Source organism: Prionailurus bengalensis, chromosome A1 (assembly GCF_016509475.1).
Source record: "Prionailurus bengalensis isolate Pbe53 chromosome A1, Fcat_Pben_1.1_paternal_pri, whole genome shotgun sequence".
Taxonomy (NCBI): Eukaryota; Metazoa; Chordata; class Mammalia; order Carnivora; family Felidae; genus Prionailurus; species Prionailurus bengalensis.
The window spans coordinates 154,404,276-154,428,988 of record NC_057343.1 but is presented as its reverse complement, the minus strand read 5'-3'; the positions used below and the strand labels follow the sequence as shown (position 1 = coordinate 154,428,988).

Sequence of the window (24,713 nt, the reverse complement as noted above, 5' to 3'; positions counted from 1 at the left end):
TCTTGAATCACTGTAACATACACCTGAAACTAATATTACACTCTGTTAACTGACTGGTATTTGGATAAAAACTTAAAAAAAAATGTAATCCACAGCACTTACCATTGCTCATACTTTCTGCTCTCTTATAAGAATCCAGAACGCTATATCTCATTTCCATTCATAAATCCACAAAGTTCTGTTTCTCCACAGCAAATATTGTAGTGTTTTCAATCTAAGTATTTCACTGTTCTTAAAAATAAAAAAAATTTTGAAAATATATGCAAAATAATTTTTAAATAATATATATTTTCATTTTTAATATTTTCTTTTTTTTTTTAATGTTTATTTTTAAGACAGAGAGAGACAGAGCATGAACGGGGGAGGAGCAGAGACAGAGAGGGAGACACAGAATCCGAAGCAGGCTCCAGGCTCTGAGCTGTCAGCACAGAGCCCGATGCAGGGCTCAAACTCATGGCCGTGAGATCATGACCTGAGCCTAAGTCGGATGCTTAACCGACTGAGCCACCCAGGTGCCCCAATATATTTTTTCAATGACCAGGTTTTCAAATGCCTGACTGTCAAATTTCCAAACTTATAAATGAAAAGTGTTTGTCTTCAGAAATGTTTTTAGTGATTTTAATTTCTAAGATAGGTATCACCTACACATAATCTCAATATATATATAGCAAATAAAATATTACAAAATCAAGATCTTTGATTTCTATGACCTACTTGCAAATCTGTTCAAAATACTTCTATCAAATGGCAGATATGAAACTATATTAAAAATATAGATAAGCAAGTTTCATTTAAGTTTCCCAAATTCTTATAGTCAGGTATTTTGCTCTCTGCTATGGCACACAATAGCATTTTTCCTAAGCAATCAAAAGCAAGCTGGAAAATTCTTTGTTCATTAATTGTAAATAATGTATCCAATAAAAGTAGAAAAATGCTGAAAAGTGATATATGTATTTTAATATGATTATTACTTTAAAACCATAAAACTTTAATAGAGGCAGTAATCTTTACTTTAGTAAAGGCAGTTTACTTCAACTGGGATTGGACAATAAATACATCATGATGACGACCTTGAGGCAATCAGCACATACTTATAAAATGATGGTTTGACCTTATATCTTATTTTCTTTTAATTTTTAATTTTTTTTAATGTTTATTTATTTTGAGATAGAGACACAGAGTGCGAGTGGGGGAGGGGCAGAGAGAGGGGGAGATATAGAATCCGAAGCGGGCTCCAGGCTCTGAGCCATCTGCACAGAGCCCAACACAGAGCTCAAACTCATTAGCTGTGAGATCATGACCTGAGGCAAAGTCGAATGCTCAACCTACCTAGCCACCCAGCTGCCCCTGAACTTATATCTTATTTTTAATTCATCAGCCTCATGTGGTTTCATGTGGGTATCTAGAAAAACTTCCCATAAGATTCGACAATATTTCAATGGAAAATTGCTTAAAGATAACATTCCTTTACCAACTTACCACATATCAGTACACAATTTATTAAGTGTGTATTATGTGCCAGGCACTATGCTAAGTACTGCAGATATAAAAATGATTAACACTTGAGCCCTAGATAAGAGTACACCTGAGGGGCGCCTGGATGGCTGAGCCGATTAAGCCTCCGACTTCAGCTCAGGTCATGATCTCACAGTTCATGACTTCCAGTCCCATATCAGGCTCTGTGCTGACAGCTCAGAGCCTGGAGCCTGCTTTGGATTTGTCTCCCTCTCGCTCTGCCCTCCCCCACTCGCACTTTCCCTCTCTCTCTCTCTCTCTCTCTCTCTCTCTCTCTCTCAATCTCTCTGTCTCTCTCTCTTAGAAATAAAGAAACATTAAGGAAAAAAAAAACTAAAAAAAAAGTGAGAGCATGGAGTATTATGGAAGAGACAGTAAAATAAACCACACAAAATATTGTTAAGAAACAAAGTTTTTAAAAGGTGTTGTGAGGGGCGCCTGAGTGGCTCAATAGGTTAAGCGTCAGACTTCAGCTCAGGTCATGATCTCACGGTTCACGAGTTTGAGCCCCACGTCGGGCTCTGGGCTGACAGCTCAGAGCCTGGAGCCCACTTCAGATTCTGTGTCTCTCTCTCTCTGCACCTCCGCTGCTTGCACTCTGTTTCTTGCATTGTCTCAAAAATAAGCATTAAAAGGTGTTGTGAACAAAGAAGAGGAACATATAATCCAAACTAGGGAGGAGAGGATGGTTACAGAAGCCTTCTTGGAGGCTTACTGATAAATAAGTCTACTGCCTGGCTTTCAGCATGGCCTACTGATTAATAGAATTGATTCAAATCCTAGTACCATCTGTTACTAGTTGTGGGAGTACGGACAAGTTACTTCATTATTCCAAGCTGGCTTCCTTGTTTATAGGATGGATACAATAGTATTTACCTCATAGTGCTGTTAAGACGACCAAATAAGATAATGAGCAGAAAGCACAGTGGCTGCCATAAAATATGCTAGTATTCTGATTGTTTTAACGGTGATCTCTTTCTCTCTCACACACACACCCCTCACCTAGCAAATAAGCTCGTGGTTTCTGGATTTCTTGGCCAATGTATGTATGTCCTATATACCTCTAAAAGAAAAACTTGTTTCATCCCACCTAGCCTGCCCCCCCTGCCCCATTTTCAGTTATCAGACAGGCTTCCTGATCCCATGAAAAGTCTCCCTGACTTTCTTTAGTCATGCCTGTGCCATGTCCACTCTTTGAATGTGAGCCTGACCACTGAGAAATGTCTTGAGAAGACCGTAACTCTCCTGTCATCCTTCTCTGTCTCCATATCCTCCCAGAGACAGATCTCTTGCCCTTCACCCTCACACTACTCTCTGAAGATTTGGTGATTTTTTGGTGATTTTTCAAGAGTTCACTTACCAATGTTTTGGTGATTTTTCAAGAGTTCACTTAATTGGCTTTGTCCTCTTAACTATTGGCCACTGCTGTCTCCAAGCCAGCAACCAACACTTCATTTCATTTTGAGTGATCACTGCAGAGACAGAAAAAAATAATGTGATTAGAATACAAAATCACTGAAGTTCATGACAATGAGAAAGGCTTGTGCTAGAAACAGTAAGAGAATGACCATTTGTTCTTCTCACCTTATCCTTTTTGGGATCATGACTCTATTTGACAATCATTCCCCTGCCATTGGCCACTTATTTCTCAAGCGACTCTTTCTAAAAGGTTCTTCTCTCCTTCCTCTTCATTTGCAGAAAAGCCTAAGGGGAGAGGTCAGGCTAAGTTCAGTATCTTCTTATACGTTTATCTTTCTAGAGCTTCTACCAAGTTTCACCAAAACAGATTGAAATAATATCAAAAGACAAAAATAAATGAAAAATTAGAGTTAAAAGGCTTCTCCCATTCAAGGGGCCCACTGGCAGAAATAAAGTATTCCTTATCTGTAAGAGTGTAAAAGATGATTTGGACATTAAAATTAATAGGTAAAATTCAATCTACTCTAGCTTCCTAATTTTGTCTTTAACCCGTATGTTACAAAATTATTTTGACTTTACTAAAGCATTACTCCCATTTTCTAAAGACAAAGATACACTATATTATTTCAACTTGTAAATTACTCACATTTTTTTTTATTTGAGAGAGAGAGAGAGAGAGAGAGAGAGAGAGCGAGCATGAGAGCAGGAGCAGAGGAGAGGTTCAGAGAGAGAGAATCCCAAGCAGGCTCCATGCTAAGCATGGAGCTTCACACAGGGCTCAATCCAACTACCCTGGGATCATGACCTGAGCCACCCAGGTGCCCCAATTTGTAGATTATTCATGATTTAATTCTGCTCCTCACTTCAGACGCTTTGTGCATCTTCACAACAGCATGTGTACCCCATATCCACAAAACTCTTCAAAGAGTTTTGAAGAGTTGTATGTTTCAAAGAGATATATATTTCAAAGTCTAAAATATTAAAGCATTAAGGTCCTACAAGATTCTCCACAGCAAAATAATTGGAAATTCATACACTCTACAAAAACCGATTGTCAACTGACTATATCAATTACATATCAATTTTATATCAATTTGGGGCAGAAAATTTCAGTTGCCTCAAGTTTCCACTGAAATGCATTGATTTAAGTAGCTTATTCATAAACTAAAAGAAAAATGTTCATGTTACAAAAACAAAAAATATAAAACCAATTCCTGATTAAGCCACATGTGAATTTACTAAGTCACAGATTAAATGTGTGATTTCAAAGCTTAACTATCATGTAACTTGTATCCTGACTCTGAAACAAAAGATCATTTGAAACACTTAGAATTCTGGATGCAGCAAACTTTTAAACTGCCTTTCCTCCTTACAGCATTTCTCAACAAACTCTTCCTTCATCATGGCTACTTCTTCAATGGGATAACAAGTAAAATTCCTCAACAACAGAAAAAATAGTAACAGGAAAACTAAGCTGATTCAAATGAATGAGAAGAAAGAATTCTTTTTACAGTTTTTAAGTATGATAACATAATAATAAACAACAATAAATAAAACTAACCTTACATAACAGACCCTTGGAAAATGCTTCCATTAAACAGTATTGAAAAAATAGTGACAGTAAATAATAAGTTTCGGTTTTAAAAATCATCAATAATAAGGATCCTCTTCATCAACAGAAAAAAATGTAGATGACTGGAAAGGCAATATTCTCTAAGTGAGATATCGAATATGAAATTCCATTTAGCAAAATATGAATTTGAGGTAAAAAAAAACTGAGAACTTGTTGCATTCACTTATACTTTCAGCTAAAACTCAGTAATCATCAGAAAATGTTAGCTATTATAGTTAGATTTTTTTTACATTCATTACATAAAGTTGTGCCAGGTCAAAAGTCATAAAATAGTTCAAAAAAGAAACTTAGCATTTCTGATTCTCCCCATAGGCCCAATGCCACTCAAGCCTACATGAATAAACTTTACCAAGTCATCTAATTTAGCAGGACCTAAGTGTTACAAATTCATTCAAGAGATTTTCCCTTGGAGCCACTAATCAAATCTGTTGTCAGAGAATTCTAATTGATATGAATCATTGTCTTTACTTCGCCAGCAATGCAATAATGCTTATTATTAATAATTCTTTATTAGTTGTATATCTAGATGGAAATGTAACAAAATGTTAACAGTGGTATATCTGGGTGGATAGAATTATGGATGACTTTACTGTAAATTAAAAAATCAAGGGGTACCTGGGTGGCTCAGTTGGTTAAGCACTGGATGCCTGATTTTGGTTCAGGTCAAGGTCTCATGGCTAGTGAGATAGAGCCCTGAGTTAGGCTTTGTGCTGATAGTGCAGAGCCTGCATAGCACAGAGCCTGCTTGGGGTTCTCTCTCTCTTCCTGTGCCCCTACCCAGCTCATGCTCGCTCTCTCTCTTTCCCTTTCTCTCTCTAAATAAATAAAATAACATTTAAAAAAAAACATACTTAAAAAAAAAGGACATCAAAAATAAAAGATCAACTGGTGTTCACATAACACATACTACATCTTAATGAGGAGGGAAAACAGAAATAGAAATTTGGAACTGAAATTTATGATGAAATTCAGAATACATTTGAATGTCTATTAAGTATGAAGAACATAAATACACCATCTAATTAACTATCAAATATAAAAAACTCACTTATTTTGCTAATAACATAGCAAATCTTGCCTCCAGTCTTTGCGCCAAAGTCATTGTATTTTGAGGATGTTAAAGAGTTAAGTCAGAGTCACAAAATCCTGAAATATGAAATTAAAACAAAAAGAAAACAAAAACCAAACACCCTTAGTTCTACACTACATAAGACAATCAAGTGTTAGTTGAAATAAGGATTAAACATGGATTTCATTTTTTTTTTTTTTTTTTTTTTAAGAATAGGTCTGGCTACTGGTGTGGCTTTTCTTACAATCATACATGAAAACTTTCTGTTGAGATGGCTTGGTGTTTTTTTTTTTTTTAATAATATTGAGCACTATGACATATTATGTAAAAATCTCCAGACTTGGCAGTAATTTTTACTTACCACATGAATACAAAATATCTTGATAGTGATCATCATTTGTCAGTTTTAGATAGAGTTCTTGAGCTTGAGTTTAATCCTTTGTACAGTAAGATGGAACAGCCATTGAATTTAAAATCCAAGGAACAAATACCATAAAGAGGGATTTCTACTTAAGCTCTGAAGAAGTTGTAAAAAGGGAAGGGGGAGCTAGTTATTCTGCCTACTTGGAATTTTATTCAGTTGTGCCCAACTGAGTCTAGTAGAGGGGTTAGAAGAAGGGAAAGGAGTTAACAGCAGTGAGATGTTGTTCTGGGCACAGAAAACAGCATGCAACTGCACATTGGCAACAGCGAGACAGGCTAACAAAGGGGACAGAAGATGCACTTGACAGGAGTATAGAGAGTCAGCAGAGGAGTAGGAGGAGAAGGCATACAAGACGTAGGCTGGAGTGCAGTAGGAAAGAGCCTTAGTGGTAAAGACGAATAGCTTAAACTTAATGCAAAATACAATAAGGGCCCAGTAAGACAAGTCCAGAAGACCAAGAAAACACCTAAAGTACAACATTTCAAGTTATCTCAAAGGCAGAGTTTTAGACAAGGAGTTTTGAAAAGGGGAGGTTACAAATGCCACAAGAGAAAACATTTAGTCCAAAATTTAGTCCAAGTGTTTTTTTCCTTTTAGACACAAAAACAAAGGGACATCTGGCTGGCTCAGTTGGAAGAGCATGAGACTCTTGATCTCTGGTTGTGAGTTTGAGCCCCATACTGGATGTAGAAATTACTTACATAAATAAATTTTTAAAAAACTGAAAACACAAACAGGAATTTAAAGGTGCCAGGGTTGTTTGTTTGTTGTTCGTTTGTTTCTGGTGTTTCCAGAGTTTGAACAAATAGGAGAAAGTAAACAAAATGAAGCAAGTAAACTCAAGTTTAGACACTTAAATAGTTATATGACCAAATCCAAATCAAAGAAAGGTGATAATTAGGATAAATGAGTAGAATCTTAAGTAAAAGTGACAGGGGATGAGAATTTCCTGGCAACTTGTCAATTAGTTTAAGAGGTGTTTAGGAAGTGTTTATGAAGACACAGAGAGAAAATAAAGAGAAATAGCAAAGTAAGTAATAAAGACAGTAATTTATAATATCCTAAAAGCTTCTAAGAGAAGGAATAATGCCCTATAGCCCCATGAATGAATCATTTAATGTGGTAAAACAACTTTCCAAACTACAAGTAAATCTCTTAGGGTTCTTTCTGATTAAATGCAATTGTAGTTCATTTAAAAAACTGATTCTTATTTTTTCAGATAGAAGTTATATTAGGACAAGAAAATTTTTACTTAAACTTCTGAACAATTTAGCCATTGTTCACGAGCCCTGAGGTATTTAAAACAAATTTAGTAATGAAGGCCTCATTGTGTACTGCACTTTTAAATCCATTTCTTGCCCAATGTCATTTGAATGCTTCACAAGTATCATTTGACCCTAAAGCTAAGAAGCTGACATTTTAGCAAATTCACCATTTTACCACTAGGTGGCAAAAAAACCCAAGTAGTATCTGTTACCAAAGCTAGTACAAAATTCCAAGTACTTGAACAACCAGAATGAATTTCCACCAGGTGTCAACCAAGAGGGAAAAAAAAGAAAAAAGGCTATGTTTCCCACTCAGATACACAAATTCAGTTTTAAGCATAGCCATCTAAACTTTATTAGAGATAAATGGCCTGCCCATTAACTCTCCAAATAATTTGTATATTTATATATAATGCTGAGGCCAAGATAACTACCTTGTCAACTAAAATCCAACGAAATTGTTTCTTCCCCAAAAAGCAAGAAAACAGTAAACCAATGAGAACGGTCAAAAATCTTCCAGTGTATTTAATTATGAATATATAGTTCCAGATTCATATTTTTCCATCTACATTTCTCTTAGAAGCAGCTCTGTTGATTGCAAAAATCTAGAAAAGTTTATGCTGTTATGCCTTGAATCCCAGTGTGAGTTTATGAAAACATTGCCATTTGTTACCAAAATGTTCACAATATAAATTTACTTGTCTTTGATTAAGAGGATTACAATGTTGAACAGTCTAAGACCGTTGGACTTGTAAAAATTAATATGAGAACTTTACAAAATTAAGTTCTATTTATATACCACATCATGCTTTTTAAAAACCATCTTACAGGCTTCACTAATTTCTAACAAAGATTTTCGATTCTGTTGTGAACATGAGGTCAGTTAAAACACTATGTCATGTTGCCTCTTATAAAGTGGTACTTTTTAAGGCCAAACTCTATTTTGAATCCTCTGGACACAGGAGTTGTAATCATGTCATACCCTGCAAATCTAGCTGTAGGTGGTGTCTTTAAAAAGCCTCTTTTCTTCCTTCTAGGAAGTGGTCAGGCCTTTTCCCCCCTGGCGTCATCATGCAAACAACTTGGTTGCTTTTCGTTGCTATCTAATTAAGAGATGGAAGAAAAAGCAGTCGAGGAGTAAGCAAAACCTATTGATTAAAAAAAGAAGAAGAAGAAAAAAAAAAAACTATTGATCATAGTTGCCTCTCTTTCTTGCTCCTTCTGGTCTTCTCTTGTAAGGTTCCTCTGGCCTCGACTGAGTTCCCTTCCACTCTGCCTACAACGCAGTGGTCTTTTAAATAATCCAAGCCAAGAATGCTCTTGTCTAAGAACATTGTTTCTTGTCTAGTTTTTATTACGTTTTCTTTTGAAATTCGTTAGATTATGCTCGGCAACCAGCCGCTTGCCCAACCGGTTTCTCCCCTTCCCCCATCTCTCTTCACACATCACTTTTTCCTCTTTCCATCCAAGTAGTGGGCAAAACCCTGCAGCGCCGGTAACGCTCGCTTCGGTCTGGTCACTCAGCAGTTTATCCCTACTTGGTTTTGCAAACATCTCCCCACCCGGCGCCTGTCCCCCAGTGCCCCACTCTTTCATTATCTATTAGAGTGTGCTCGGTAAGGGGCTCCAGATAGCACGTCGAGGGTTTACGGTAGCCTGCCTACCAATAGGAGCCCACAATGAAGAGAAGTCAGGTTCAGCCTCCCGACAGCCCGTGTCTTCTTCCCTTAGCTGTACACCTACTGTACCCGCGAGCGTGCGAGGGAGCGAGCCGGGCGCGGGAGGGGACGCGCAGGGAGGGCGGACAGCAGCCGCGGCGTGCGCATGCGCACTGGGGTTGTTTTTCACAAAGCTGCTCTTAAAGTGAGCTGGCAGCCTCCAGCCGCCCGTCTTTGTAAGGAGACCACTGAGACTAGCAGAATCGTGGAGCAGCAGCCTCTGTGCTGCCCTGACTTTTTAAGAAATCTCAATGAACTATTTGTAAAGAATCACTGATCTTGCCTGCAAGCTTTTTGCACGGCAAAGACATCGATCAGTGTTAGGTGAAGATCACATTTTATATGTGATCTTGACTTTTTTCGTCTTACATTATATTTTTATAGATTTTGTTATAAACATGGTGCTGGGAAAGGTGAAGAGTTTGACAATAAGCTTTGACTGTCTTAATGACAGCAATGTCCCTGTGTATTCTAGTGGGGATACAGTCTCAGGAAGGGTGAATTTAGAAGTTACTGGGGAAATCAGAGTAAAATCTCTTAAAATTCATGCAAGAGGACATGCGAAAGTACGCTGGACCGAGTCAAGAAACGCCGGCTCCAATACTGCCTATACACAGAATTACACTGAAGAAGTAGAATATTTCAACCATAAAGACATCTTAATTGGACACGAAAGAGGTAAGTTTTTATATTATACAGAAATCATTAGACCTTGATTTTCTTTGGAAAAATGCCTTTTCAATTTTCCTGAATTCGTGTTAATTCTACTCCTGGCGTAACACATAGCAGTTTGATAAAGATTAGCAAAGTTGGAAGATTGGGATTCTCCTTGACATTCATCGTGTGTTAAGCCGTAATGCATGCAGGCATCTGCAAAGTGACTGCAAACTGCACTTATTCAACTACCTCTGTCTATACCCGGCTTGGTCTGTGCCATACGCACTTGGAATACATTTCTATCTTACTTGTAAATTCTACTTAAATCTCATTCAATAATTTTACTAATAAGTTTTCAAATGAATTGCTAAAATCTGCAGTCCAATATTCGATTTTTTTCCCTTGTACTCTGCAACCTTAGATCTTAAAAAACTAAGCTTCAGTGAAGAAATGGAGTAACATTTTTAAGTGGGTAAATAGGTGGTTTTCATTTTTAGTATTGACACGCAAAATATTTTAAAGAATTGATCGTTGTTCTTTGATAAAGGATTTCTGTGGCTTATTTTGACATATGGCATCAACACCCCACGTGTTTTTTCCCTATTCTTTCCAGATCCTTTATAAATTTACATCAAGCATTCTCTATTTTAAAGGGTAGTGTCTATCATTATGATAGGTTTCAAATCAGTTTTAGAAGCCATTTCGGGTCAGTAATTTTCTTTTCCGAGTATGATGCCTAACTTTGGAACGTGCATTCAATGAAACCGGTGCCAGTCAAATGGAATTGAAAAGTATTCGGCACATTGGATTTGATTTTTGGTTAGAAAGGGAAGATGAAGGGTTGTCAAGGGGAGAAGGGGTCCTAAGATTTCCAATCTATTGTTTAAGTGGTTACATTGTGGAAATATAGGAGACTCTAAGCTTGTTTTTCTAAGTTTCCACCCTTTGTTAGAAGCGGTTCAATCCTGTTTCGGACCAGTTCTGGGGGGTGGTGAGGAGGGGCGCTTGTTCTGCTCTCAGCAGATTGGTTACACGCGTCAGGTGGTGGCGATGACTTAATTCCTAGCCCAAGAAGAATATAATGTTAAAACTGGTTATGTAATTTTATGCTTCTCCTTTTTCATGCAGTATTTAGTTCAAATGTTGACGATTTTGAAAAAGTACAGGACATCTTTACCTTTTTTAATATTAAAAAATATACATCCTTGAGGAAGTGCTAATTGAACTAAGGCAAGTGTCGAAATGAAGGATGCTTGGGAGTTACAGCATTTAACTCATTTTTTTTTTAATAGATTAAGATGAAATCAGTTCTTTGGTTGGGTTTTCACGGTTACACATAGGTCATTTGTATTCTGAAATAATTTCTAGTTAATCCCTCTGAGCAGTAAGACTGATGTTAAATGTAAATGCCTAATGACAGCTTTGGTATTTGTTGAGAAGCAGGCACACGAGTTTGTGTTTGAACCTTTCTGGACATTGCAGCTTTTTATCAAACGGTTAAGAAACAAAGGTTTTTAAGGAGCTGAGGTTTGCAGGGGGATAAAAGTAGAATAACGACTTATGGGGGCAGACGCAGTTTGATTAGTTACTCGATGATTTCACGGTAAAGAAAACTATGTACCCCGTACCCCAACGAGATGCCCCTCAACCCCTGCAAGGCGCGGACGAGCTCTTAGCTGGAATAGTTTCAATGACTTAAAAGTGGGACCTCTCAAACTAGCCTGGTAACTGAGACCCCGCCCCGGGCGACCGGCGATAGGCGGAGCCGCGTTTGTTAGCCTGTTGCTAAGGCGATGCCAGGCTCTGATTGGATTGGGCGCGGGCGGGTGGGGAGAGTGGGCTCGCGCCGGTTGGGGCGAGGCTTGGAACCGGCGTGCGCCGGTAAAGGTCCCTCCAGAGTGGCCGCCCCCGCCCGTACTCGCATCCCTCCCCGAGCTTGTGGAGGCGCCGTGGTTCATGTCACGGAATGTTGTCGCCCCTCACCTCGGCTTGCTTGGGGACCCCGAAGAAAACGATCTTGGGTTTCAGCAGAGTAGAGGGGGAGAAGCTCCTGCTGGCCTTACAGGTGCCGAACGGCCTTGGGCGTAACTTCAGCTGACAATTCTATTCTGAAGGAACTTGGGTAGGCAGGGTTAGCAGGACCCCGTTTTCCTGTTCTCGGCTGGAAGATGTCAGCTGGCTTCTGTAAACGCTCATTCCCTGAGCTGAAACAAAGCGTGTTGTGGACCTATGCAGTCCCCAGACCGGCTACCTTGATTTGACCTGAGGGACAGACCGTAAAGGCTGGCAAGGAGAAGAGGGAAAAGTGCCACTGACAACGAAAGCTGGGGTCGGGGCCTTGGCGAGCATTCCCTGGCCCCTCCCCATTGTTTCCCGGGGACTGTGCAGCCCTGCCCACCCCCCACCCCGCCCCAGTTTCCCTCACCGCAACTGTAAAGGTGTCAGGGTGGCCCGAGCCAGATCGAACCGGTCACCGGCTGGGGCGTGTAAAGCGGAAGCGCCGCGGTGCGGTCGCCCCGCCCCCAGTCCAGCAGGTTAGGCTGCGCGAACGCGAGCGCGAGCGCCGCGCGACGTATGCCGTATGTATAGCGGGTCGCGCGGGCGGCGGCGGCGCGCGGGCGGGCCGGCTGGGATCTGCTCGCGCCGGTTTAGGCCGGTCCTCTCCTGCTCCGGTCTAGTTCTTGATTGACAGCCCGGCACTTGTTTACCACGGCGCGGCCGCCGCAGCTCGCCTCAATGAGACTGCTGAGCTGGCACAAAAAGGGAGCGAGAAGGGAAGAAAAGGAGAGGGAGGCAAACTTTGGGCGCCTTCGAGGGGAGCGAGTGTACGTGGCCCCCAACTCACCAGCCAGTTTTCAGTGCTGAAATTCTTTCAGAGGATTTGCACAGGGGACGAGGAAAATAGTACTGAGATATGAGGGAATCATCGTGGGTTTTGAATAAAAGTATCCACATACAGACGCGCTTTTTTCCTTTTCTCCCTTTGATGTAAGGGAAGCATCACGTTTTTTGTGTACCTTCGATACTTTTTGGTGAGGGAAAGTTAAATGATTTTACCAATCTCGTCTCCTCTCGTGGTAAATGATGGTGTCTACACTAAAAAGTACGTTAATAATAAGACATTTATGTAATTATAATATTTAGAAGGCTAAGAAAAGTCATTTTAAGAATCCAGAATCCCCGCCCGTATTTTCATTAAGTATATTTATTATGGAGAAATTTTTAAAATAAGCTCTTTGGCCGAAAGAAATTGGTTATAAAATGAAAGGTCATTCATCTGGAAATTGGAAACAACCTAATTGGAGTTCATTTTTCAAGGATGTAGAACGTGTTTCCCCGTAAGCAGGCAACCTTTAAAAGATCTTAAAGCTATTTAAGGGTTTTTTTAATATATGTCTGCACATTTTTAGCTGTCGCTAGGACAAACTGAGTGTGGTCATCATTTTAGGGTCAATAAAGAATTTTTATTTTTAGCTTTGAAACTGACATTAAAATCACTGTTCCGTTTTTCTTTTTAACGTCAACATTTGACAAAGCTTTCTAATGGTTTTAGAATTATAACATTCATTTCATCTGTATCAAAACTGACAGACTTGAAAGGTTTACCCAGTTTTTATTATATGTCTCATAATAAGCTTAAATAAACCATTGGAGACCAAGATAACATCTTAGTGTGAAATTTGAGCTCTTCCTCTTTTTGTTGAGCATGTACTGTGTTGGATGCAGATCCTGTAGAGTTGGCTCATATACCATTAAAATACTTGCCTTTGGGGTAGAAGTGTTAATTATCCCCATCTTACAGATGAGGCAACTGAAGTCTCAGGATTTGTATTTCACCCAGGGGAAGTAACCAAAGTAAGAATTGGCATTAAGACCTCTCAGACTACAAAGCTTGTGGCCTTAATTGTTATAGGAGTATCTTTAAAGTTATGCCACTGTGAGGAGTGTGCAAAGGTTTAACGTCAAGCTTTTTCTTTTTCTGTTTGTTTTAAGATGATGATAATTCCGAAGAAGGCTTCAACACTATTCATTCAGGAAGGCATGAATATGCATTCAGCTTCGAGCTTCCACAGACGTAAGTATTATAACAGGCATTCTTCATAAACCTCCATTCTTTTAAAATTAAAATTATTCTAAATTTAAATATTTTTAGTAAAAAAAAAAAAAACCCTTTTCATTATTGAATGTTGCTAGAGGAAAACAATACACTGAAAGAAGTAGCTACTTTTTAATCTAGCCTGGCAAAATTATAGAAAGCAAAGCTCAGTTCTTAGTACTTTGTCTCAAGATCTGTGAGGTTTTTAAAACTTGAATAGTATTTCACCTAACGTGAGTGAATTAGAAGATTCTGCTCAAATAGTAGCCATTTTGTAAGTACTTTATTTATCATCAATTGGTACTAGCAGAAACATAGAACATATCAAGTCTTTTCTGCTAATGCTAACCAACAGCAGTAAACTAAAAAGATAAAAATAATTAGGAATAGATTAACTTTAGAAGTGATGTTCTTTAGATACGGGTTCAGCTTCTGTGCAGAGCTGATTGAAAAGGTCCCAAAAGAGATACTATATGATCTGAACTTAAAAGGAAACACCCATCATGTACCTAAATATAAGGCTTGGAATATAGTATGGAAGAAGAAAAGAAAGTGGTTTATTCTTAACATAAAAATAGATCGTTAAAAAACAAATACTTCCCTCAATTTTTTAATATCTTTGATAATTCTAGTACTTGAGTTACATGTGAATAGTTCATAAATGGTATTTTTCAGAATATTCTATTTCCTCCATGCCCTAATCTACTTTTTAAGAGACATACTGCAAGTGTGAATATAATGCTAATACTGGGCCTGAATATTTCTCAGGGTGAAGGTAATTTAATATTTATATGTTTTTTAAAAATCTGTAAACCAAGGTCATTAACTTTTTTTAATGTTTGTTTATTTATTTTGAGAGAAAAAGAGGGAGAGCGAATCCAAAGCAGGCTCTGCATTGTCAGTCAGAGCCGGACATGGGGCTCAATCCCACAAACCGTGAGGTCTCGACCTGATCCAAAATCAAGAGTCAGATGTTTGACTGAGCCACCCAGGCACCCCAAATCAAGGTCATTTAAAATAAAGTCTGGAAGACTAACATAAATACTGCATTTTATTTTTCTGTGCTATACACATTAATACAGGAGTCTAAAATACAAAAATATCTGTAAAAACAACACTACTTCTCATGCTAATCTAAGTTAGCACTGTACCTTATACATAACTGAACCCTGGGCATTTTTCTAAGGAAATTATGAAAGAAGAAAAAAAAAAAAAAAAAAAACTAAGCCTACCGAAATAAAACCTTCCACAATTAATAAAATTTGGGAGAATTGAAAAACACTTCTGATTTTCTTGACACAGATTAACAGAAATGTTTCTTTTTCTTTTTAAACCTATAAAGTTAGAAAACCTGGCCAAAAAGAGTTAGAGTATGAGTAAACTAGGAAATGGGAAACCAGCTTTTTAGAGTTTCAGTAGACCTATAAAATGCAAATTTTTTTAAATTATAACAAATGGCCTATGCCTTTTCTAGACCTTCTTAATTAGTTACTACAAAAAGAGATTTCTAGCCAGTGGGTAGAATTTCTTAATAGAAATACTTAAACCATTCTTAACTTCATTTTTAGATTAAACTTTTGATCTTTCAAGAATTGTTCATTTCCAAACTTGCATAATTTTGCCACCAGCATTAAAAGTAGCTTCTTCTTAGTTTAAAGGGATTGTATTCTTCTGGCTTTTTTAAGCAAAATTACTATAATATTAACTGTTAGCTATTGTCATTTGGAAAACAGAAGATTTTTTTCCCCCAATGACTTATCCCTTTGGAAATTAAAAAAATTCTATGTTTGATACCTCATTGATAATAAACAGTGCCCTGTAGTAACACTTCTTTCTATATGCTGACCTGCTGTATAATTATTAAAAAGAGGTATAAAATTAATATATTGAACTTTATATTCTGCACAGACCACTTGCTACCTCATTCGAAGGCCGACATGGCAGTGTGCGCTATTGGGTGAAAGCCGAATTGCACAGGCCTTGGCTTCTACCAGTAAAATTAAAGAAGGAATTTACAGTCTTTGAGCATATAGATATCAACACTCCTTCATTACTGGTAAGAATTGACTGAATTCTTCATTCTTGTTTTCAGCATATAAATATTAAAGAATAATCACCTAAACTATGCAATACGTATAAATTTTAAATTGTGATTTATTTTAAAATTCATAACTATTTATTTTTTAATATTTATTTTAAAAATACAGTCAAGAGCACACAAATTAGCGAAAAGTATGCTCGTATTTTCTGACATTGTAATAACTTCAGCATATGGTATGAAATAACTCTTACTCAAAAGATAACAATAACAAAAAATAGATCTGTTCCTTGGATAATTCTAGCAGAAGAGGAACAGTAGTATCAGTTATTATTATAAGACCATATCACTTACCATGAAAAGATCATAATCTAAAATTCGCATTGCATTCTTCCAACATAGGGATAGTTGTCAAATGTTGGGGAGATTTTGTCACTTTGATGAAAAAACAATTCCATTTTAAAAGCAATTCTTTTTAATTGCATTTTTCCACAAGATTCAAATTTGACTTTAAAAACTTTATTTGGTTTAAACAAATGATAACATCTTCAAGCAAATAACATTAAAAATGAGAGTTTTCCTTTTTTCACATAATTAATTGATTGTTACATTCTTAAAGAAAGATGTTAACATTTGGGATTATAAGCAAACTGCTTTCTAAGCTGCCTTTTTTTTTTAAAGGCAGTTTATGTGGAAAGGGTTTTTTTGTTTGTTTGGATGGTTAGTTTTTAATTACTGTATATGTAAAACTTTGTTTATGGAATGTGATGTTAAACCTTGTACCCCTTTTTTTAATTGAATGGAAATTTATATATAAACAAAAATAATTGTATAATTCAGGAGCCATCAGTTAGGTTTTTTTTGAAGTACATTTGGATACACTTAGAAAAAAAGCAACACTGCTTTTAATTTTAATTCTCCAAGAATTTGGGATTTTTATATTAAAACATTGTTACCGTGCCAATTTCATGCATTGATCTTTTTCTCCAAATTTATTTCTTACAGTCACCCCAAGCAGGCACAAAAGAAAAGACTCTCTGTTGCTGGTTCTGTACCTCAGGCCCAATATCCTTAAGTGCCAAAATCGAAAGGAAGGGCTATACCCCAGGTACGTATGAGATGGCTTCCCAAGGAAAACGACCCTTCATTTAGCTTTTATATATAAATTTATGGAATGTCTCTAAATGCAAACATAATATAGTATTCTTTAGTAAAGTAACTCAGTTTTCTTTCGTAAATTGGAATGTAGTGTCCATTTTTAAATAGCTACTATAAATGAGTAGTTCTTTTTCATAATTCTAAATTACTTCCTGCTTTTGGGACAGTTTTTTGTCCATGTAGTCCATGTAGAGCAATGAACTTACATTTTAAGTTCTTAAGAATCCATTTTGGGGTTTGTTTTACCTTTTTCTGCTTTTTTAACAGTAGATACATATTTTTTTTCTCTAGGTGAATCAATTCAGATATTTGCTGAGATTGAAAACTGCTCTTCCCGAATGGTAGTGCCAAAGGCAGCCATTTACCAAACACAGGCCTTCTATGCCAAAGGGAAAATGAAGGAAGTAAAACAGCTTGTGGCTAACTTACGTGGGGAATCCTTATCATCTGGAAAGACAGATACCTGGAATGGAAAGTTGCTGAAAATTCCACCAGTTTCTCCCTCTATCCTCGACTGTAGCATAATTCGTGTGGAATATTCACTAATGGTATGTATAGAGTTAAGGGTTTGTTGTTGTTATTTAGTATTAAAGTCATGAGGATATTATTTTGTCTTATATCCAGGATTTGATTTTTATATTCCGTATATGATATATAAAAATATATGTAAATACTAAATTTGGTTTATAATTAATCGTTTACCTCACGTGTAAATGTACTATACAGTATTATACGTAACTAGAGAAAAATTTCTAGTATGTTTTACGTATATATAACTAAGAAAGTAAATGAAGGCTTCAACATTAAAATTGGGTTATTAGTTTTTAAAAAAGAAATAATACTTGGAATTCTAAACTTAACATCTTTTTTCAATGTTTAGGTATATGTGGATATTCCTGGAGCTATGGATTTATTTCTTAATTTGCCACTTGTCATTGGTACCATTCCTCTACATCCATTTGGTAGCAGAACCTCAAGTGTAAGCAGTCAGTGTAGCATGAATATGAACTGGCTTGGTTTATCCCTACCTGAAAGACCTGAAGGTAATTTGATAATGCATGTTTAAACTTAATTTCTTAATATTTTCAAGAACATCATTTTGCTTCTAATATTTTATAGATACACTTTTGTCTATACCTGCAGACAGTAGATGTGTCCCTAATGTTAGATTTAAAACCTATATGCCTGTAGTTTTGATCACAAAACAAAAAATTATTTTTTTTATCTTGACATTCTTTTTTAATATCTATTATTCTGTGTATCTTGACATGCATAAGAACATGCTGTTCGAATTGCGTGTATCTTTTTCCTTCAGCACCACCCAGCTATGCAGAAGTGGTAACAGAGGAACAAAGGCGGAACAATCTTGCACCAGTGAGTGCTTGTGATGACTTTGAGAGAGCGCTTCAAGGACCACTGTTTGCTTATATCCAGGAGTTTCGGTTCTTGCCTCCACCTCTGTATTCAGAGGTAAGCACTAGCTCCTCAAGTATGAAATAGGCTAGCTCTTCTGGGAAATAACTATTGTAGACTTTTTTAAAAACGTAGTTCAGTTTTGATTAGCATCATATTAATAGGAAAATAATTTAAAACAACAGGATTAAGCATTAAATTATGGTTGTCCAGATTTAAATAAGTTTCATTCTTAACTTTAATAAGTAGGACTCATATTATTGGGGAAACAGGGATAGTGGTCCAGTCTCATGCTCACAGAATGTCAGTTAAAGGAATAATTCATTTTTTTAAGCTTATTTATATTTATTTTGAGAGAGAAAGAGAGCAAGCACATGCGGGGAAGGGGCAGAAAGAGAGCTTTACAGAGAATCCCAAGCAGGTTCTGCACTGTCAGAACCTCACAAACCATGACATCGTGACCTGAGCCAAAATCAAGAGTCAGATGCTCAACAGATTGAGTCAACCAGGCACCCCAGGACTAATTCATATTTTAAGCATCAATAGAAGTGGCATTTTGCAACCATAAATTAATTCAGTAGCTTTAATTCATCTTACTCATCAGCCTTTTCAAGTTTAATTCTTGCATATTTTAACAGTCATAGGGGAAAAGAACATGTGCAAAAACATGTTAGACAAACATTTCTATTCATCTCCCATTGATGACCACCAAGCATGTAGGTGAATAAAACATGGCCCTTACTTGAGAGAAGCACACAGACTAGTGAGAAGAACAAATTTAGAGATGAAATATTCCATAATAGTATGATAGGAATGCATGCAGTTCATTTGAGAACAGTTCATTAGGGCTTGGGAATCAGGAAAGGCTTCCCTGAGAAGGTGATTATTAAGTCAGATCTTCAAAATAAGTAGTCCTCAAAAAGTAATATAGTCCAGGCAGGAAAAACAGCATGTGGAAGGCAAGGAGGCAGGGTAGAAAGCCAGCAATTTTGGGATACTTCAGAATATATCTTAATATATGTTTGAACAGGGGCGCCTGTGTGGCTTTGCTGACTTGGTTCAGGTCATGGTCTCATAGTTTGTGAGTTCGAGCCCCACATCAGGCTCTGTGCTGACAGCTCAGCGCCTGGAGCCTGCTTCAGATTCTGTGTCTCCCTCTCTGTCTGCCCCTCCCTTGCTCGTGCTCTGTCTCTGTCTCTCAAAAATAGATACACATTAAAAATTTTTTTTTAAAATACATACATGTTTGAAGGGCTTTAAAGTTGCCCTTGATACCAGTATAATACCAAATAGTTTTGTAAATCACTGGAATCAACCTAATCCTTTTGGTTATCATAGTTTAGCAATTTTACTACGTATTATTACTCTCAAATAAGACATAATGGGATTGTTTCACTCTGTAAGAAATTGCTCCTTTTCTCCCTTAACATCATTGCCAGAAGAGTGTGTTTTCCTTTGAATGTGGTTAATAGGAGATCCCTTTACTCATTGAAATGTAGAATATTTAGAATTTGTTTTTGTAAATTCTTATGGTTTTCTATCCTACTATTCTATTTCATAAAATTTCCCTTACAGTGTTAAAAATGTTCTCCCACTTACAGATTTTATTACATTTTTACACTGATGTTTCTGTCTTAAGTCAGTCACTACTGATTTGATCTGAGGCCTTCTGGCTGTACAACAGGCATTTTAAAAGAATGACAATCTAAGCAATTTGTAGTAAAATTCTACTTCCTTCTTTTAAAGTGAACTAAGATAATTAAGGGAATTTAAAAACTTTTAAAACCCTAAATTGGTTCAAAGTGTGATTTAATTAATAGCCGCATGGGGGGAGGAGTTCTAGATTGTATTACAGTGATTTTTTTTTTTTGTCTCTTTTAAGTCATTAAAAGGTAGATGCTTTTTTCCTCTAAAAATGTGTTTTACCTAAAGTTTCTGAGGCACTTTGGACTGTGCCACATTTAAATACAAGTAAAAATGGGTGTTGCCCAAACGATGTCTCACAAAAAGGAACGTATTAAAGGCAGCTATTTGCCTTCCTATGTCAATTCTCTTTCTAGCTGAGAAACAGCTGAAATATACTCACGTTGCTTAAATGTATGTGCATATGAAAGTCACTGTAGAAATAGAGAAGGTGGGAAGACTGTAGAGCATTTTGGGTTCAGCATTATTTCTTGATACACACTGTTTTTCTAGGCCCTCTGGGGTTTTACACAACTGCATTCTTCTCAAAGCCTAGAAAAGAGAGGAGTTGACTTTTTTGTAAAAGGATAAAAGGGATACTTCATAAAAGGAGATCATTGCTATGAAGATGTTTTCCATTGTGTATTTGAGTCTTCGTTCCTACTAAGTGCGGAGTAAAACACCATTCTCTGATAAAATTTCACCGTTACCTTTTGGAAAAGAGAACTATTTGGGCATACCTTTATAAATTTTATTATTAGCCTAGTAATTAAATCTAAGACACTTTATAGATAATACTAGTATCCTTTCTTCCCTTAAATGCTGTGTATGTTCTTTCTGATTAAATTCCTCAGTGGTACTCAAAATGTTAGTCATTAGCTGCATTTTTACTAGACCTTATCAAATAACTATTTTTTTTTTCACTTTTCTTTTTAGATTGATCCAAATCCTGATCAGTCAGCAGATGATAGACCATCCTGCCCCTCTCGTTGAAGGAACTGTGTTAGATCAACTTGATGTGGGTTCTGAACTGTATCTCTTCCCAGCTGAGGACAGAGAAGTATCTTGGAGACACGTTTTCAGAGGAAGTGGAATTGCTTTTGCCCAGAAAAATGGCAGATACATGAAACAACCAGTGATCATGCTTTAGAAGCCTACAGCAACATTCTGGGACTGCTCCAACATGCTTGAAGATCTAAGCTTTTCTCCTTTAAAACAGGCACATATTAAGAGCAGTCTTCTTAGCCTATGGTCATACGTGTCAAGACACCACGTTGTAAAGAGGGATGATTTCCTTCTTTTGATTTGAAAATTTGCACATGCTCAATGCTTACATTGTGCAGTTCCGATGTCACTACAGCTTTTTTTTTTTTCCATTTATGCCAGACTCTTGATACTCTTTAAAAACTTGTTTGTGGTCAGCACAACAAGGAACAAAAGAAAGCTTTGAAAAAACTTTAACATGAGAAAAACGCACTGACTTTTTTTTTAATTTAATATAGCCTGGACTTTACCTGCGTATGCACATGCTCAGAAATGTCCTACTAGGCTGACCATGTATCACCTCTTCAGCTTGGATCCTATTGTGGATTTATTTACAAACATCAAATGCCTTCAAGCCAATCCTTCTTGCTGTATGTTTTGCAGCCTACTGTAGTAGATACGCAACAGATATGTGGGAAAAGAGATAAGAGGAGGAAGCTAATAAGAGACTTTGTCAAGATTGTATACCTTCTTGGTTTCTTTTAAGAATTTGTTGCCTTTCTACTATTACAGCAAAGCAGCATTTTGTTACTGACTGCCTAAAATCACTTAATCTCAGGTGAACGCATCACTTGCCAAACTGTTGGAATGCTATTTGTGTTTTGTTGCACTGTTGAGTTATTTTTTTGTTTTGTTTGTTTGGTTGGCTTTTTGGAGAGGGAAATTTGGAAAAGGGACATACACAAAAGTGATAACCCACCCACATTCCCTTTTTATCATTACATATAAGAAGAAACTAGCAGAGCTAAGAATGGAGTAAAGAAAGGCAGTATGGCAGGCACCAGCAAAGAGTTAAGGGCTTGTTGCTCTTAAAAATGATTGTTATTTTTATTATTTTAAGAGTATGAAAATTTTCCAGTCACTGGAAAGGAGGAGAAAGTGCATTTATTTTTGTACGGAGTTACTTAATTACCTCCAAAACACCTATGTTGGAAATCATTTTTGCTGGTGCAAAGTGTTTTAATGAGCAGGAATATGTACACACACATACACATACACATACATATTAGAGAGTTCAATTTATATATTTCGTGTCCTGCTCAAGCTTCTCAGAGCTTGAAAACCCAAGTTTATTCTAAAAGTGTATAACTTCAGAATTACAAGTATACTAGAATATGTGCTGGGATGATAACTGTTTTATATTTTTGTGGGGTTTTTTTTAATGAAAGTATTTTTTCCATTACCTAAAGAACATTTTGCTAAACATGAGAAACAACTCACTTTGAGTATATATAGATAAGAGCAACCACATCAGTAAATTATAGTTTATATTAAAGATAATTTACAGTTGGCTCATAACAAATATACCAGCATTCATGATGACACTTAAAAACTGCATTTTCCAAGGTACCAAGTTTACTGATCGTCTTACTTTGGAAGGAATTCAGCTCTGATGTTTTTAATGAAAATCAGCATCTCTGATATTGCAACATACGTGTGAAATGGGTGTTACATCTATCCTGCCGTTTAACCCCACAGTTAATAAAGTGGCTGAAAATAATAGTAACTCTGGCTTGGTGCTTGACCTGGTTAAATACTGTCTTAAAGCTTCATACAAAACAAATAGGCTTTTCCATAAGTGGCCTTTAAGAAAACATGGAAGACAATTCATGTTTGAAAAATGCTGACAGGGTGAAGAAAGCCCAGCGTAAAAATGAATCGCGTTTTAGGTGATTCAGTAAAGGGTTTGGGCTCCCGTAGCAAACTAATACTAGATAATAAGGAAATGGGGGTGAAATATTTTTTTATTGTTGTTAAATCATTTTGTGAATGTCCCCCTCAAAAGAAGCTAATGGAATATTTGGCATAAAGGGCATTTGGTGGTTTTTTGTTTGGGGGGGGGGGTGTGTCTGAAAAATCCCTTTTCTTTTTTCTCTTATGTCTAACTAGGGAACAATTGTTGATATGCATAGCATTGGAATACTTATCATCATATACTCTTATAAATAACACATGAAACAAGAATGACCAATATTCTAATAATTGGCACTGGGTCACAAAATAAAATGTGATTAAATTTTGAATCTATAAAACTTTATCAAATAAAGTTTTATTTTCCCCATTGAAAGTTATTTCTTTACTTAGAGGCATTACTTTACTCTTTTCTAAATATTGGTCAATTCCTGACATAAGATGTGAGGTTCACAGTTGTATTCCAGTATTCAAGATAGATTCCTGATTTTTCAATTAGGAAAAGTAAAATCCAAAATGTTAGCAAAACAAAGTGCAATATTAAATGTTTGCTTTATAGATTATACTCTATGGCTGTTTGTAATTTCCCCTTTTTTTCCCCCTGTTTTATTTGGTGCTGAATATGTCCTTGTAGGCTCTGTTTTAAGAAAACAATATGTGGGAAATGATTTAATTTTTCCTATTGCTCTTCCTTGTGGAAAATAAAGTGTTTTGTTTTTTCTTTTTTGTAAAATTGTTTGGAGATTTATTTCAATCTTAATCATGTTAGTAATTCGTCATGCTTGCAAACATTAAGACTACAATTAAACCCTGTTTTAAGCCATGCTAGGTAAGAATAGTTTCTAGATATCAAAGAAAATCACTGAAGACTTACAGGAATTTTTAATACTACTTATTAGTGTTTGCCTTAATAATTCACCAACTTACGGATTTTTTTTTTTTTTATGAAACATAAGTTTGTTAAATAATTTCAAGTCCTCCATATGAACCAAACTTAACCAGGTAAAGTAGTTTCACTTTGAGGTACCAATTCCGTCTTGCTGTGAAGTATCTAAGTTTCTAGTACTTCAAGAACACTTACATTTAAAAGGTGTATTAACTAACCTTACAAAAATATTTTTCCTAAATTTTAAAATAACAGTATTTTTCTTAATGTGTGAATTTTAGTGATTCATAACATTATAGGTACTTTGGGGATCACATTTAGAAAAAAAACAAGTATTTATACATATACAGATTAGCTATCAAGTTGTATATGATTGCCGCATATTCTCAAACATGTACACATAAAAAGTGTTTTACAAAGAAGCGTTTAGACATTATACATTTATAATCAATTTTATGGAAATAAGAGCAAGGAGCACCTAGGTGACTCAGTCAGCTAAGTATCCTACTCTTGATTTCAGCTCAGGTCATGATCTCATGGTTCATGGGATCAAGCCCCAAGTCAGGCTCTGCACTGACAATGCCAAGCCTGCTTGGGATCCTCTCCCTCTTTCTGCCCCTCTGTACACTCTTTCTCTCTCTCTCTCTCTCTCTTTCTCTCTCTCTCTCTCTCTCCTCTCAAATGAACATTAAAAAAAAAAAAAAACCCTATCTATACAATGTCTAGACAATAAGGAATAAAAATGACTGAGGAGAGAGGAATAATAGCATGAAAAACAGAGTTC

At 36.5% G+C, this 24,713-nt stretch overlaps 1 protein-coding gene and 1 long non-coding RNA gene across 5 annotated transcripts in view; one reads left to right on the top strand and one right to left on the bottom strand.

Moving 5' to 3' along the window:
• LOC122491168 overlaps positions 1–9,090 on the bottom strand; it is a 56,053-nt gene extending 46,963 nt beyond the window's left edge. Inside the window, exons 1-4 of the long non-coding RNA XR_006299294.1 lie at positions 8,990–9,090; positions 3,100–3,219; positions 2,876–2,987; positions 103–231 (exon numbers count right to left, since the gene is read on the bottom strand). This is a non-coding gene — a long non-coding RNA (uncharacterized LOC122491168). The remainder of the gene's footprint in view (positions 1–102; positions 232–2,875; positions 2,988–3,099; positions 3,220–8,989) is intronic.
• Positions 9,047–21,554, top strand: ARRDC3 (arrestin domain containing 3). 4 transcript variants are annotated; one of them, XM_043593550.1, is made up of 8 exons: positions 9,047–9,721; positions 13,694–13,775; positions 15,705–15,852; positions 16,840–16,942; positions 17,284–17,540; positions 17,873–18,035; positions 18,308–18,462; positions 21,025–21,554. In XM_043593550.1, the coding sequence occupies exons 1-8, from the start codon at positions 9,442–9,444 to the stop codon at positions 21,079–21,081; spliced, it is 1,245 nt and encodes a 414-aa protein (XP_043449485.1). In that variant the 5' UTR covers positions 9,047–9,441; the 3' UTR covers positions 21,082–21,554. The 4 variants fall into 4 exon arrangements, with proteins under 4 accessions (XP_043449485.1, XP_043449494.1, XP_043449511.1 ...); XM_043593567.1 differs by lacking the exon at positions 9,047–9,721 and adding an exon at positions 12,305–12,803; XM_043593559.1 differs by lacking the exon at positions 21,025–21,554 and having other exon boundaries at positions 18,270–18,338.
• Positions 21,555–24,713: the final 3,159 nt, after the last annotated feature.

Excerpts from the sequence above, each read along its gene's own strand:
- ARRDC3 (XM_043593550.1), top strand. The coding sequence starts at position 9,442 with ATGGTGCTGGGAAAGGTGAAGAGTTTGACAATAAGCTTTGACTGTCTT. Across the intron at positions 13,776-15,704 it reads AGCTTCGAGCTTCCACAGAC|ACCACTTGCTACCTCATTCG; the intron begins GTAAGTATTATA and ends TATTCTGCACAG. Across the intron at positions 16,943-17,283 it reads AAGGAAGGGCTATACCCCAG|GTGAATCAATTCAGATATTT; the intron begins GTACGTATGAGA and ends TTTTTTCTCTAG.